The sequence below is a fragment of the Ornithorhynchus anatinus genome, chromosome 8 (genome assembly GCF_004115215.2).
Source record: "Ornithorhynchus anatinus isolate Pmale09 chromosome 8, mOrnAna1.pri.v4, whole genome shotgun sequence".
Classification (NCBI taxonomy): domain Eukaryota; kingdom Metazoa; phylum Chordata; class Mammalia; order Monotremata; family Ornithorhynchidae; genus Ornithorhynchus; species Ornithorhynchus anatinus.
This window is the reverse complement of record NC_041735.1, coordinates 3,913,023-3,928,188: the sequence shown is the minus strand read 5'-3', so window position 1 is coordinate 3,928,188 and position 15,166 is coordinate 3,913,023. Positions and strand designations below refer to the sequence as shown.

At 51.4% G+C, this 15,166-nt stretch overlaps 1 protein-coding gene across 3 annotated transcripts in view; it reads left to right on the top strand.

Annotated features, from left to right (window-relative positions):
* Positions 1 to 15,166, top strand: part of TEX9 (testis expressed 9) — a 37,806-nt gene that overhangs the window by 13,081 nt on the left and 9,559 nt on the right. For all 3 annotated transcript variants that reach the window (XR_003761533.2, XM_029070757.2, XM_007669244.3), the window contains exons 7-10: positions 4,111 to 4,271; positions 5,643 to 5,725; positions 8,139 to 8,312; positions 12,010 to 12,144. Coding sequence is in view for 2 of the 3 variants with exons in the window: in XM_029070757.2 (XP_028926590.1) it covers positions 4,111 to 4,271; positions 5,643 to 5,725; positions 8,139 to 8,312; positions 12,010 to 12,144 (553 nt within the window). In the remaining variant the exon portion in view is untranslated. The remainder of the gene's footprint in view (positions 1 to 4,110; positions 4,272 to 5,642; positions 5,726 to 8,138; positions 8,313 to 12,009; positions 12,145 to 15,166) is intronic.

Sequence of the window (15,166 nt, the reverse complement as noted above, 5' to 3'; positions counted from 1 at the left end):
ACTTTCATTTTTGCTTTCTCTGGTATCTGTCAATGACTTTGAGTCCGTCATCTCTAATAATAATAATAAATAAATAAAATTGTGGTATTTGTTAAGCACTTACTATGTGCAAAGCACTGTTCTAAGCGCCGGGGTAGATACAGGGTAATCAGGTTGTCCCACGTGAGGCTCACAGTTAATCCCCATTTTACAGATGAGGTAACTGAGGCACAGAGAAGTGAAGTGACTTGCCCACAGTCACACAGCTGACAAGTGGCAGGGCCGGGAGTCGAACCCGTGACCTCTCACTCCGAAGCCCAGGCTCTTTCCACTGAGCCACGCTGTAAGATCCCCAAGGGCAGTGATTGTGCCTCTTAACTCTATCTGTTCTCTCCAAAGTGCTCGGTACAGTGCTCTTTGCAAAGCAGGCGCTCAATAGATACTTTTGATAGACCGATCTGACGATCCCTCGCAGCCCTCAGTTTCATCAGACCTTTCATTCAATAGTATTTATTGAGCGCTTACTACGTGCAGAGCACTGTACTAGGAGCTTGGAATGAACAAGTCGGCAACGGATAGAGACGGTCCCTGCCCTTTGACGGGCTTCCGGTCTAATCGGGGGGAGCCGGACGGACGAGAACGACGGCAATAAATAGAGTCAAGGGGAAGAACGTCTCGTAAAAACAATGGCACCTAAACCTCACGGCCTTCAGCCGGATGGCCCCTTTGGAAAACATGCGCGGTCGATACGGGCAGCTCTTTTTATCCCGAGTTCCTAAGGGAAGAACCTCTCCAGTGCTCTTTCCGCTGAGCCACGCTGCCGTAGCGTCTTCCTTGAGGCGAATACGAGCCACAGAGCAACACCAGGCTTCTTGACTAGGAGCAGAAGCTCGAAGACCGCAGCCCTGAGCAGAGATGGTCCTTGAAGACGTCCGGCGACAATGCTGAAGCTTCTCCAGGGATCTGATGAAGTTGTCTTTTCCCTTATAATAATGTTGGTATTTGTTAAGCGCTTACTATGTGCAGAGCACTGTTCTCTGTGCCTCAGTTACCTCATCTGTAAAACGGGGAATAGCTGTGGGACCACCTCTGTCAGACCCTGTATCTACCCCCTCGCTTAGAACAGTGCTGGGATAGATACAGGGTCATCAGGTTGTCCCACAGTTAATCCCCATTTTACAGACGAGGTCACTGAGGCCCAGAGAAGCGAAGTGACTTGCCCACAGTCACACAGCTGACCAGTGGCAGAGCCGGGATTCGAACCTTACGATCGTGGATGCTGCTGCTGTTGGTCAGCTTCGTCCCACCGAGGCAGGTGGTTGTTCGGGTCCCCAAACCGCCTTCTCCCCGCTCTGCTGAGCCCCCACAAAGATGGTTCACTGCCGGGCAGTCACACTGACAACTCAGAAGCATTCGTTTTTAGGTTATCTCTCTTTCCAAATCTCTGCTTCAGGAGAGGCGCTCTGTTCTATTATCATCCAGCACGCAGAGGTCAAACACCATTTAAGCTTGTGCTTCAGTATCTCTTTAAAATGGCTATTTAGCAGTTGTCCTGTTCCGGCTCCCTAAACGGCAAGTACCCGCTTGGATAGCCTGCTGTCATAAAGTTTCCTCACACATACTCCATGAATAATAGAGTATATTAGAGAAGCAGCGTGGCTCAGTGGAAAGAGCCCCGGCTTGGGAGTCAGAGGTCATGGGTTTGAATCCCGGCTCGGCCACTTGTCAGCTGGGTGACTGTGGGCAAGTCACTTCACTTCTCTGGGCCTCAGTTCTCTCATCTGTACAATGGGCCTCACGTGGGACAACCTGATTACCCCGTATCTACCCCAGCGCTTAGAACAGTGCTCTGCACATAGTAAGCGCTTAACAAATACCAACATTACTCAGCGTGGCTCAGTGGAAAGAGTCCGGGCTTGGGAGTCAGAGTTCATGGGTTCGAATCCCGGCTCGGCCACTTGTCAGCTGTGCGACTGTGGGCGAGTCACTTCTCTGTGCCTCAGTTCTACCTGTATCTCCCCCAGCGCTTAGAACAGTGCTCTGCACATAGTAAGCGCTTAAATACCAACATTACTATTATTATTAATAGAGTAAATGTTACTGTCATGCAACAGTAATAATGATCAGTGATCGTGGTATTTAAGTGCTTACTCGGCGGGCTAAGCATTGTGCTAAGTGCTGGGTGAGGTTCAAGGTAATCAGGATGGACACAGTCCCTAGCCCACATGGAGCTCACAATCTAAGTGGGAGGGAAAACAGGTATTTAATCCCCATTTACCTTCGAGGAAACTGAAGCACAGAGAAGTTTAAGCGACTTGTCCACAGTCACACAGCCGGAAAGTAGCAGAATTAGAACGCAGGTCCTCTCACTCCCAGCCCCGTGCTCTTCCCGGTAAGCCATCCTGCTTCTACTTTGCTACCACTTCCCTGGTGTATAGAAGCTTCTCAGTGTAGGCTCCATCTCGGTGTTAATGCTCGGGGTTTTTGTGGACTTTCGGGTTTCCCTGGCTTCCAGTCAGTCCATTAGGCCTGTGCCGATTCCAGTTCCGCGAAGTTGTTCAAATCACCCGCCGTCTTGTGTAAGTGCTTCCTGGGTATCACACGTTCCAGCCGCTGAATGATCGCTGCAAGAACCTCCGACGATGCACGTAGCGTGTTCGGTGGGAAGAGCTTTCCGGAGAATCGGAAATGCATTCTGATCTTCCCGATCTCTGATTCCGCCTTCGAGCTCGGCCACATCGAGAAGCGAAGGAGACAGACGGCGAGCACCCTCAGCTTGACGTGATTGGCCAAACCAATCGTGATCATCTTGATCAACTCCTCAGGGAAGGCAGATGTGTTTGGTGGATGCAAGAACCCAGGCCCACTGGGAATTTCAACAGCTTTCTGTGGTAGAAATCTGGACCTCGTTCCCGGCATTTTCCCCAGATCTGATGTGAAGCAAAGAGCAGAGCTTCTGTGTGTGCTCCGTTGCAGGCGAGGCCATTTTGTAATTCAGGAAGTGGCAGGTTAGTAGGGGTTCGTCAGAGAATCAATCCAAAAAGACTCCAGCCAGGATCCAGCTACAACTGACAACACTGAGGTGCCCAGATCATTTCCCCAGTCGGCCCTGTGACTCTTTTCTTGATATCAGTGATGGCGGTGGCGTTTCCGGCTTTTCCTCCCCTCTCTGCTGGTGGTTCCTTTGCTCTATTCATCTGTTGAAGTGGTGACATTCCCATCTGGAAAAGAGGCTGTGTTTTCAAATAATAATAATAATGATGTTCGTTAAGCACTTTGTGTCGAGCACCATTTAAGCACTGTTTTTCTCCTCTGTCCGTCTCCCCCGATTAGACTGTAATAATAATGTTGGTATTTGCTAAGCGCTTACTACGTGCCGAGCACTGTTCTAAGCGCTGGGGTAGACGCAGGGGAATCGGGTTGTCCCACGTGGGGCTCACAGTCTTCATCCCCATTTTACAGATGGGGTAACTGAGGCACCGAGAAGTGAAGTGACTTGCCCAAAGTCACACAGCTGACAAGTGGCCGAGCCGGGATTCGAACCCATGACCTCTGACTCCAAAGCCCGTGCTCCTTCCACTGAGCCACGCTGTCCCGTCAGAGGGCAGGGACTGTCTCTACCTGTTACCGATTTGTCCATTCCAAGCGCTTAGTACAGTGCTCTGCACATAGTAAGCGCTCAGTAAATACTATTGAATGAATGAATGAATAGAAGCCAGTCCCTGTTCCATGTAAGCCCGGCATTGGGCAGGGACTGTCTCTCTCTGTTGCCGAATTGTACATTCCAAGCGCTTAGTACAGTGCTCTGCACCTAGTAAGCGCTCAGTAGATACTATTGAATGAATGTGGGACTCGCAGTTCAAGGTTCCCACTTTAATGGATTCTCTGCTTTGAAGAGCCCAGTCAGAAGATGGAGTGTTGTTGCTAGCCTTGTAGAATTAGGAAGCAAAACACTCAAAGTTTTTTAATGTTTGGAAAGACTAAAACTTCTGGCAAATGACTTTGATCCCGTACGCCCACCGGGATTTAAAATAATGTGTTTTTCTAAACATTGGAGTGTTTAGGACTTACGTCACTTGAATGAAATAAAACAAGCTTCTTTTTTTCTGCTTTCACCGTACGATCGAGAAGCGCCGAGTTACAAACCGCCGATGACGTTGCCATCCTGGAAGACGTTACGGACTTTTCTCTTGCAAAGACATTTAGCAACCTTGAAGGAACACTTGATGGAGGAGGTTTATCTAATAATGTAGATGATATTTTCTCCGGTGCTGGCAAAGACATTGGATCAGGTAATGCGTCTTCATACGATGGCTCTTTCCTTTGAGTGTTTTGACAACTCCATAGAGAAGGGCTTTAGGGAAACAGCTTACGATGGCATCATAAAAATAGTTAGTAAAAGCAGAATGAAATATTTATGCCTTGTCATAAAACATTAATATGTGAAATAACTGTTTTAAAGAGACCCCATATTTCCTAGGGATGTTCTTCTCATCAATTCTATCACATTTATATTGACCCTTTTTCACTCCCCACTTTGTCTTCACGTTCCCAGCGTGAACTATGCAGCGTCCTTGGGTAGAGTGGTGATAATTGATTCCCTAGTGAAGTCCTTTAAAATGGCGGGGAGGAGAGCGGCGAACGGGGTCGATTCCTGACGCTAGACACGTTGGGTTTTGGAGCTGATCTTCCGATAGGAAAATCCCCGTGGGCATGGAGCCGTTCGGGGCCAACCTCAGCGGGACCACAGCAGGGGGAAACACCACTCCCGGGCGCTTAGAGATCGGGAAGATCAGATTGCATTTCCGTAAGGGCCAAGCTACTCTTCGCCAAGATGGCCCTGTGCAGTAAAGACGGGTCGGGGCAACCACGTAAGCACGGAAGGAGCCAATGCAGTGGCAACGTATCGGGTCTTCCCGCCTCTCGTCCCAAGCCTTCCTCTTCCCCGCTCCGGGGGGTTGTTGGCAGATCCCAGAGTGGAGGTTTATGGATAGTGGGGCGTGAGGGATTGTGCCCTGAGCGGCAGTCGTCGAGGGATAAGCTCTCCGGCCGGTGAGGGGGCCCACAGCCTCTGGCCACCGTACCCTGTTCTGAGGGACATATCAATCACGGTATCTATTGAGCGTTTACTATGTGCAAAGCACTGTACTAAGCCCTTGTACTGTCCCGTCGTCCAACCGCTGGGTGCTGAGTTGCTGTAAAAAACCCCGGGGGCATTTCCACTAGCCGTGAGCTGACGAGTAAGCCAATTATTGTTCCCCGAAGGTCTGCCCGGCATCAGTTGTCCCCCACAGATCTGGCCGAGAATAGGCCGGTCTGCTAGCCAAGTTAGTCCCGAAGCCACATAACTGACCCGGAGGACGCGCCCCCCCCCCCCATCCCGAGTATTAGGTTTCGGAGGGTGGATTGTGGGGGGGGGGGCAAATCCAGGGGTGCTCTGATGCCATGGAGGTATTTCCTTTGGCAGGTGAGCCCCCCAGATGGGAAGGGGGGAAAGCCTGGCCAGAGCCGGGGAGGGGAGATGTCACAGGCCTGGGCTCCCTGAGAGCCGGGGCAGAGGGGAGAAAGCCCTGATTGGGAATGGGACGAAGGAGGGAGGGAGGCCCTTTAAGTGAAAACGCCATTTAAGATATGCAGTTTAAGCAGCACGTTTCAATTTCCAGAAGCTCAGATCAGACTTCTAAAGGCAAAGCTACGGGTTACGCAGGAGGAATTGGATACCGTAGTCCGTGAATGCAATAAAAAGGTAAGCCGTCGTCAGATTTTTTTTTAACCTTGCTGGGGGAACCTCCCAGACGGTCACGGGTAGCCGTGTGCCGGGTTAGAAAGTGGACAGGCCACCAGGGAAGGTGCTGGCGCTCCATTACAAGTCTCCCAGTTTACAGGTGCCCCGGTCCGTGTTTGACCTTGGCTCAAATCCGGGTTGGCACGGTTCTCGCCGGTGCAGTGTGGCCCTGTGCTTGCCGTCTCGGTCTAGAGCTCGGGAGGGGCAGGGCAGGGTGGACCCGCTCTCATATTTGGAGAAAGCCACCACGGAGCCTAAATCCCTGGCCATCCTAGACCAGGCAACCGTAGGATGGAAGCATCGCGCGGGTTCCCAGCACAGACTCCCCCGTGGCCTTGAGCGGAAAAGAACAAGCGGGTTAGTTGGGCTCAGCGTGGGCTTCACAGCGGGACGGCGTCTCCGTCGTTTCCCCTTCGGAGCATGGCCGACTGAACGGTCAATCCGCAGCGCCACTGTTTCTTCACTTGATGTGATAAAGTCCATGAGGTGTAGGTTTTTCAAGAACATCTCTGAGCCAAGAAATTCAAGTTTTAAGAAGCAATTTTGCCTCTTAAACTAACGGGGAGTAAGACTGTGAGCCACAAGTGGGGCAACCTAATAATGTTGGTATTTGGTATTTGTTAAGCGCTTACTATGTGCCGAGCGCTGTTCTAAGCGCTGGGGGAGACACAGGGGAATCAGGTTGTGCCACGTGGGGCTCACAGTCTTAATCCCCATTTTACAGATGAGGGAACTGAGGCACAGAGAAGTTAAGTGACTTGCCCAAAGTCACACAGCAGACAAGTGGCCGAGCCGGGATTCGAACCCATGAACTCTGACTCCAAAGCCCGTGCTCTTTCCACTGAGCCACGCTGCTTCTCTATCTTCTTCATCAGGGTCAACCTGATGACCCTGTATCTACCCTAGTGCTTAGAACAGTGCTTGGGCCATAGTAAGCATTTAACGAATACCGGCATCATTATCATCATTCAAAACCTCTCGTGGGCAGGGAGTACGTACGTCGTGTTTTCACACCTGTACTTTTCCAAGTGCTCAGAACAGAGCGTGGCACTCAGACCAGCAGAAAATAACCATCGCTACTGCTAAAAGGGCTAGAAAAATGGAAGGTCCCATAAATGATCTCAACAGACTTCTGCTTGAACATTTGGCCATGCGGGCTCTGAAATCTCCGGTCACCCTGTAGACCGTAAGCTCATTGCGGGCAGGGAAGGTGTCTGTCTGTCGTATTGTCCTCTCCCAAGCATTTAGTACAATGCCCTGCACATAGTAAGCTCGTTGTGGGCAGGGAGAGTGTCTGTTACATTGTTCCGTCGTCCTCTCCCAAGCGCTTAGTACAGTTCTCCGCCCACAGTAAGCGTTGGATAAATACGATCGACTGACAAGATGGGATTGGGTGAAGGGGAAAGCCTGGGGAGGTGCACCCGGCCTCAGGCCGACCCTGGAGGAATTCGTAATAATAATAAGGTTGGTATTTAAGAGCTTACTATGTGCGGAGCACTATTCTAAGCGCTGGGTTAGATACAGGGTGATCGGGTTGTCCCACGTGAGGCTCACAGTCTTCAGCCCCATTTGGCAGATGAGGTAACTGAGACACAGAGAAGTGAAGTGCCCACAGTCACACAGCTGACAAGCGGCAGAGCCGGGATTCGAACCCATGACCTCGGACTCCCCAGCCCGGGCTCTTTCCACTGAGCCACGCTGCTTCTCTAGGCCCAGCCCTCGGGCTGCTTGGTTTGGCTTCGCTCAGGCAGTCCGGCCCGGATTTATTCAGGCAGCTCACGTCGCAACCGGGTTCTGCGCTGCCGACGGTGACGGAACTGTCCCCCCCCCAGGCTCCTTAACCTAAGCTTACCTGTCGCGTACTTCCGCTGACCCTTTTTGAATTGCTTCTTCTCTGCACTCATTCATTTCTGCACTCACAGTCTCACAGACATTTTTAGGTCTCATTCAGAACGTTTCTATTTCTGAGTCACACTGCAGCGTTAAAGCCTTTCTCCGCAAAACAGTCAAAACAGGCCCGGTAGAAATTCCGCTTCTCACTTCTGAGGTGAAAACGTGGGTTGCCGTTCGGTCGCGACAGTCCCATCCGGTGTTTCCTAGTTTTAAGTTACGCGAAAGCTCTTGTGTGAAAACAGATACTTTCTTCTGCTCGGCCACTTGGCGGCTGGGTGACTTTGGGCAAGTCACTTAACTTCTCGGTGCCTCAGTTACCTCATCTGTAAAATGGGGATTAAGACCGTGAGCCCCCCGTGGGACAACCTGATTCCCTGGTGTCTACCCCAGCGCTTAGAACAGTGCTCGGCACATAGTAAGCGCTTAACAAATACCGACATTATTATTATTACTTTTATCCCGTTAACAAATTCACACATAGGAGGATGTGACTCGGACTCTGATGGCCCACGTCAAGGAACTGGAGGAAGAACGTGCTAAGCTGCAGCAGACGGTCAGTGCCCAGCAGTCTCAGATGGAAAAATACAAAGCCCTCATGGATGAGGCAAGGAAGAAACGCGATGAGTTTGAGCAGCAACTGGCTGCCATGGAAAAGGTAATCCTGGGGGGTTCTTTCCTTCACCGGGCCTTGTTACAAGCCCAGGGCCACCCCTCCCCTCTGCCAGACCAAACCTCTTGCCTTCTTCAAAGCCTGCGTGGCCTAGAAGATCGAGTACGGGCCTGGGATTCAGAAGGAGCTGAGCTCTAATTCCTGCTCTGATTGTCCGCTGTGTGATCTAGGGCAAGTCGCTTGACTTCTCTGGGCCTCTGTTCCCTCATCTGTAAAACGGGGATTAAGACTGTGGCCCCACGTGGGACACGGATGCGTCTAATCTGACCCGGTGTCCACCCCGGCGCTTAGTAATAATGATAATAATGATGATGGTATTTGTTAAGCACTTACTAAGTGCCACGCACTGTTCTAAGCACTAGGGTAATAATAATAATAATGATGCTGGTATTTGTTAAGCGCTTACTATGGGCAGAGCACTGTTCTAAGCACTGGGGGAGATCCAAGGTAATCAGGTTATCCCACATGAGGCTCACGGTCTTCATCCCCATTTTACAGACGAGGGAACTGAGGCGCAGAGAAGTTAAGTGACTGGCCCACAGTCACACAGCTGACAAGTGGCAGAGCCGGGATTCGAACCCATGATCTCTGACGCCCAAGCCCGGGCTCTTTCCACCGAGCCACGCTGCTTCTCAGATAATCAGATATCAGGTAGATAATCAGGTCGTCCCACGTGGGGCTTACATTCGTAATCTCCATTTTACAGATGAGGTAACTGAGGCACAGAGAAGTTAAGTGGCTTGCCCAAGGCCACACAGCAGACGAGTGTGCCTAGAACCCACACCCTCGGACTCCGGAGCCCGGGCTCTTTCCACCGAGCCACGCCGCTTCTGTAAGCAGCCGTAGTACAGTGCCTGGCACAGAGTAAGCGCTTAACAAATACCTTTTTTTTAAAAAAGAGAGTGATTAGTGCAGGAAAGAGGTTGAGAAGGATAAGCATTAAAGAGGTGACCTTAGCGAGAGCAGCTCCAGCAGACTGGGGAAGCTGGGGGTCAGTTGCAGGGGATGAAGGGTGATTTGGGTGCAGAGGAAATGGATCTAAAGACCTAGGCTGTTTGGGTGAGGCGTTTTGCCTTGGGTGGGCGAAAAGAAGCGGGAAGAGCTGGAGAAATAGCGGTGTCCAAGCATCAACTTGTTTTAGACCTGGTGAAATTTAGAACTGGTGAAACCCAGGCCGTTTTAAAGACAATGGGGAAAGGGCCGTAGGAGATGAAGAAGGTGAGTAAAGGGGGTCTCTGTCACATAGAGTCAAGAGCACACAACCTCTTGGAAAGGAGAGAAAACCCGCTAGGTTCTACGGGACTCTTTGTCTGAAAGTTTCAACCACCTCCACGACCCGGGTTGCGATATGAGCCCCGGGAAGGCGGGGAGAATTTTAGGAGAGCCGAAAGTCTGAAAACAGTCAGAAGGGCTGATGGAAGTTGCCAGGGAATGATTCGTAAAGTTGCCCTGCAGTGAATCCGCTGGTCATAAAGGTGCCGTAGGCTGTGCCGAGCTACTGGATTTGGGAAGCAACCTCCATGTTGGGAGGGGCCCAAACTGGCTTGCTCTTCCACGGAACTTCTGCCTCCAAAGCTGTGCAGAGCCCTGGGGAGAGCAGATGGGATGCGTGCGCGCACTCACGCTCACGGAACCTGGTTTGTTTGTGATCCGCGTGAAGAACAGCACGTGTTTCTCACTCAGATCCAGAGATCAATCTTTCAAATAAAACAGGCTGGTCGAGTCGGGAGAGACCGCCGTATGAGACGCGTCCCCGTGGTGGTTCTAAAACCGGCCTTTCGTGACAAAATTCTCGGCGGTTCTATTTTGAAACAAAGCTGCGCAAAAGGGCGCGAGGCGGCCCGGTTGCAGATTGCCTCCCAAAATACGGATTTTTCTGCGGGTGGATGTCGTTAGCTGAATTACGATGTTTCTATCCTCCGGAGCGGTTGTGCGTGTTGAGGCAGCCTTGCCCTCTTTTTCCCAAGGTAAATGATGAGAAAGAGCATCAGTGTCTTGAAAAGAGGGAAAATCTTGAGGCGGAAGCTTGCTTCCTGTAGATGGATCGAATGGTAACTTGAGATGCAGCTCACTCATCTGGAAGACAAGATTTCGTTTTTCAGACTTTCTTTTCGAAAACCCTGAAATGCGTGGCGGCGGGCCTCCTCGGCTCATCAGAGCCCCTGCCGAAACAGACTTAAGACCGACCAGCTGTAAAACGGTTCGGTCCGGTGTTGGCCGAGCAGGCCGGAAATCCACGTGGATTGTACTGTTCGATTTGGGGACGTGAGGTTCGCTTCTTCTGCGATAGGATTGTTGTTTTGTGCAGGCTGAGAGAAAGAATTGAGAACCGTGGCCGTTTAACCAGCCTCAGTCTTGGTTCCCTGTTGAGGGTTTGCACAAAGACTGTGGGAGAAGCCCGCAACCTGGCGATAGATAATGAGATTCTGTTCAAGGAAGATAACCCGGAGGTTAGAAAGTGGATTTGGACGTTCTACACCGAGAAGATAGGGACGGTGCTCGGACGGAAAAACAAGTCCGGGCTAGCGGCCGCCAGCCCGGTTCTTTTTCCACCCCCGAACTGAAATGCCGCTCTGGGGACTAGCGATTCTCTCTCCTTCCGGTCTCTCCCCGAACGGAGGCCCCGATGAGGCCGCCGGCTCCACGAAGAAGCGCGGAACCTCGTCCGCTAAACGGGTCGAGGCGGCGGTGGGGAGGTTAGGTGCCCGGTGGGGCCGGCGGAAGTTCAGGGATCCCTCAGCCGGGAGGGCTCAGAATTCCTTCAGGAGCTTCCTCGACAGAGCAAGAACTTGCGTCTTCTAATCGCAGATCGAGGAGGAGGAGGAGAGGGTCTCAAACTGACCGACTTAAAACCCGAATGAAGGGATTCGGGAGCGGCAGCGTCGGATCTTTCATTCCGACGGTCGACCGTGGGATCCGGCTTCAAGTTTCCACGTAGAACAGCTCAGAAAGAGAAAATAAAAAGAATTCAAGGAGATGAGCTAATGGCTATCTGAATCGAATCAGTGATATTTTTTCAGCACTTAGGTGCCAAGCACTCCGGTGGGTGTTGAATGTGGGGACCCTGGAGGGGTAGAGTTCGCAACCCCCTTCCCCCGACTCTGCCCCCTGCCCGGCCGATCGCAGCAGGCAGCGCTGGACCTCCACGGAACTAGAGAACCAGTCAGCTTCCCGCGTCGCCGCCTCCGTCACTCCTTAGGCCCACGGCTCCGTCATCCCGATCTCCGCCCGTCGGCTAAAGCAGGCTATCCCGTGTCCACCGACGACCACCTGGCCCGTTGTCGCTCTTCCGACTTCCATCTTGTTTTTGCAAAACAAGTCACGAAACCGAGCGCCTAGACGGTGCTCTGCCCACAGAAGACAGTCGACGCCGCCGACAGAAGACACCCTAGCCACACAGTTTTGCAAAAAGTCCATCTGGCCGGGCTGGGAGAGATCGTGTGGTTTCTGTGGGAAGGGTTTTGTACGGTTTCGCTGTGGGGTATTTTTTTTTTTTTCCGTTTCTCCAAAATGACTTTGCTCGTTTGTCGTTTTAGCTGCTTTACCAAAGGGAGGACCCTCCCTTAAGCAGAAACGCTTTATACCACGGAAATGGAAATGAAACGAGAAATGATAGAACACACACTTGTGGTAGGCGTAGTGCTTTCAAAATATTCGATCCTGACTTGAGTCTGTTTTGCAGGAATTAGAGCATCTAAAAAAAGTTCAGAAACAGGCGTCAAGCAGTCAGAATGCTACAGAGGTCCGCCTGAACAGAGCTCTCGAGGACGCGGGAAAGCATAAGCAGGAGTTGGAGAAACTGAAGCAGACTACCAAGGTACAGTGGGAAGATTCACCGTGCAAAATAAGCGTCGGCATTCGCGGTCAGAAAATGGTTTCGGAATGTAATCGGCGCCAACCGAAAAAGGTAGAGCGGGGCCTTGGCCCCAGATGAGCCGAAACGTAGGGTCCAAGCTGGAGGCCTGGGGATCGTTTCTTCCAAACTCCCATTTCGGGAAGGCCGAGGCCGGATAAGTAATCTAACTGGGACGGATTGGGCGGGCCTGGACCGGAGTAAACCTGAGGGTTGACTTCCCGGGCCACCCCCCGGAAAACTGAGAAAGTCCTGATGGGCTGGTGCCCGTGTGGGTCTGGTGGGCCACAGATGGCTTCGAGCGGCCCCTTGTTAAGAGCGGTCGGACGCAGCGTCACTGCCGTATTTCCCGGTAAATACGGTGGAGCCCATCAGAGCCCTGGGCCTTTATTTACACATCAGAGGGTGAGGTCAACCGTGGGGGGTTCTGACGCACAGCCCACACCCCCACCCTTTCTGCACCGAGAGGGGCCCGGGTGGAGCCGGGCGAGGACGACAGTCCCAGACGGCTACTGCCAAGTGAGCTGAAGGAGGGGACCTTTAAAAAAGGGGAGCAGGAGAGATGTTTTGGAAGTGTAATGAGGCGTTGCTGGGTGACGAGAGCATCCAGCCATTGTGTGACTGTGGACGAGTCACTTCACTTCTCCGTGCCTCAGTTCCCTCATCTGTAAAATGGGGATGAAGACTGTGAGCCTCACGTGGGACAACCTGATTACCCTGCTTCTACAGCGCTTAGAACAGTGCTCAGCACAGAGTAAATGCTAAACAAATACCAACATTATTATTATTATTATAGAGAAGCAGCGTGACTCGGTGGAAAGAGCCCGGGCTTGGAAGCCAGCGGTCATGGGTTCTAATCCCGACTCTGCCGCTCATCAGCTGTGTGACTTTGGGAAAGTCACTTCAATTCTCTGGGCCTCAGTTCCCTCATCTGTAAAATGGGGATGAAGACCGTGAGCCCCATGAGGGACAACCTGATCACCTTGTAGCCCCCCCCCCCCCCAGCGCTTAGAACGGTGCTTTGCACATAGTAAGCGTTTAATAAATACCAACATTATTATTATTATTAGAAATGGGGTGACCGCAGAGCAGAGGCTCCCAAACAGTTACAACAGTTCTGGGCACTGCAAGGGCGGGGAAATCATAACACAGCCCACTCATTGATCACCCCCACTGACCTTCAAAAAGATTCCACTTATTTGACATGCAGGAAGGAGGAAGTCTTCATTCTGCCATACTCTGCGTTGGTCATTTTCTCAGGAGATCGCGAAAGATCGAACAGTCTGCTCCCCAAACTGATGCTACGTTAAGGCCGACTGTACGCATTTTCTCTTCCTCATCCTGTTTGTATGTGTGCAGCTTGGGGCTGGTTGTCTCGAATCAACTCAAAAATGGGATTTGGGCTTCACTTTTCCAACCTCCTCCTGAGGCGGGGCTTTCTGAGGGCCACGCGCTTCAGGCTTTGGCGAAAATAAACTATTGAAAGAGCCCGAACTAAGTCACGGTGATTTAATATGCCGTTTGGCAGGCTTGGAAAGATACTGTCCAGGGAGGCTTTTGGTCTCTGGATATTTAATAATCTATTCATTGATAGAGAAACAAAAGTGTTTAGGTATAGATCAGATTGACACTTAAGCTTTTCCCTCGAATCTAAAGTTGTCTTGTTTCTCATCCAGATTGTGGGAAACCATTTCAGTGAAACTTGGAACTGAAACGGTTTGTGGCCACACGTTTGTGAAAATGATTACAGGGTTGGGATATAAGGCCCTCGAGGAAAAGGCTAAAGGAGCTGAAACGATTTTGCCGAAAGAAAGCTGAGGCGGCCGAACGGTAATCGTGTCTATGAATGGTTCGTAGCAGAAGAACCGTAACCAGCTGCTTCCAAGCTCCCCGGAGGCCAGAGCAGCCTTGTAGAAGGCGAGTCTCGGCCAAGATCTTGGGAAGGATGGTGAAGTGAAAGGATCGGATCCGCGGAAAGAAGCCGGTTTCTAGGAAGGGCTGGGATTCGACTGTTATCCGTCTCCGGGGGTTTCACTGAAATCCTGTTTTGCAGGGAAGGTGACTGTTTATTGCTATTCTGAACTCTTTCAGGCGCTAAATACAGTGCTTTGCACACGGTAAGTGCTCGAATACAATTCAGAGAATGAATGAATGAATCCTCAACTCAGCCCTTTCATTCAACCTACATTGTCAGTGTCTCCAAATCCTGTGGGTTCTACCTTCACGTGGCTAAAATCCTCCCTCTCCTCTCCATCCAAACATCTTCTACCCTGATCCACGCATCTATTATATCCCTCCTTGCCAACCGCAACAGCCTCCTTGCTGACCCCTCCTTTGCCCCCTGCCTCTCCCCATTCCAGTCTTCGGTTCACTCTGCTGCCCAGATTATTTTTCTGAAAAAAGCAAAAACAACCACTCAAAAAACCATTCGGTCCATGTTTCCCCACGCCTCAAGAACCTCCAGTGGTTGACCATCCACCTCCATGTCGCACAGACTCCTTCCCGTCGGCTTCGAAGCACTCAATCAGTTCACCCCCCTCTTATCTTAGCTCGCTACGGTCCAGGCCGCACAGTTTGTTCCTCTAACGCCGACGAATTCACTGCATCTCAGTCTCATCTATCGCGCCGCTGCCCCCTCGCCCTCATCCTCCTCTGGCCTGGAACGCCCTCCCCCTCCGTATATGACAGACCACCACTCTCCCCTTCTTCAAAGCCCTATTAAAATCCCATCTCCAAGAGGGCTTCCCCGCCTAAACCCTTGTTTTCTGCTCCTCCCTCTCCCTTGTCTTCTAAAGGGTCTGAGCCCTCTAAGCACCCGATATTCACCCCCACCCTCAGCCCCACAGCACTTATAAACATATCCGTCATTTATTCTAATGTCAGATTTCCCCGTCTAGGTCTTTCGGCGCCCTGCACCCAGTAAGCCGTCCGCAAATACCGGCGATTAATTTATTTTTCCTTTTGACAGTGTGGATGTTTTCAAGAC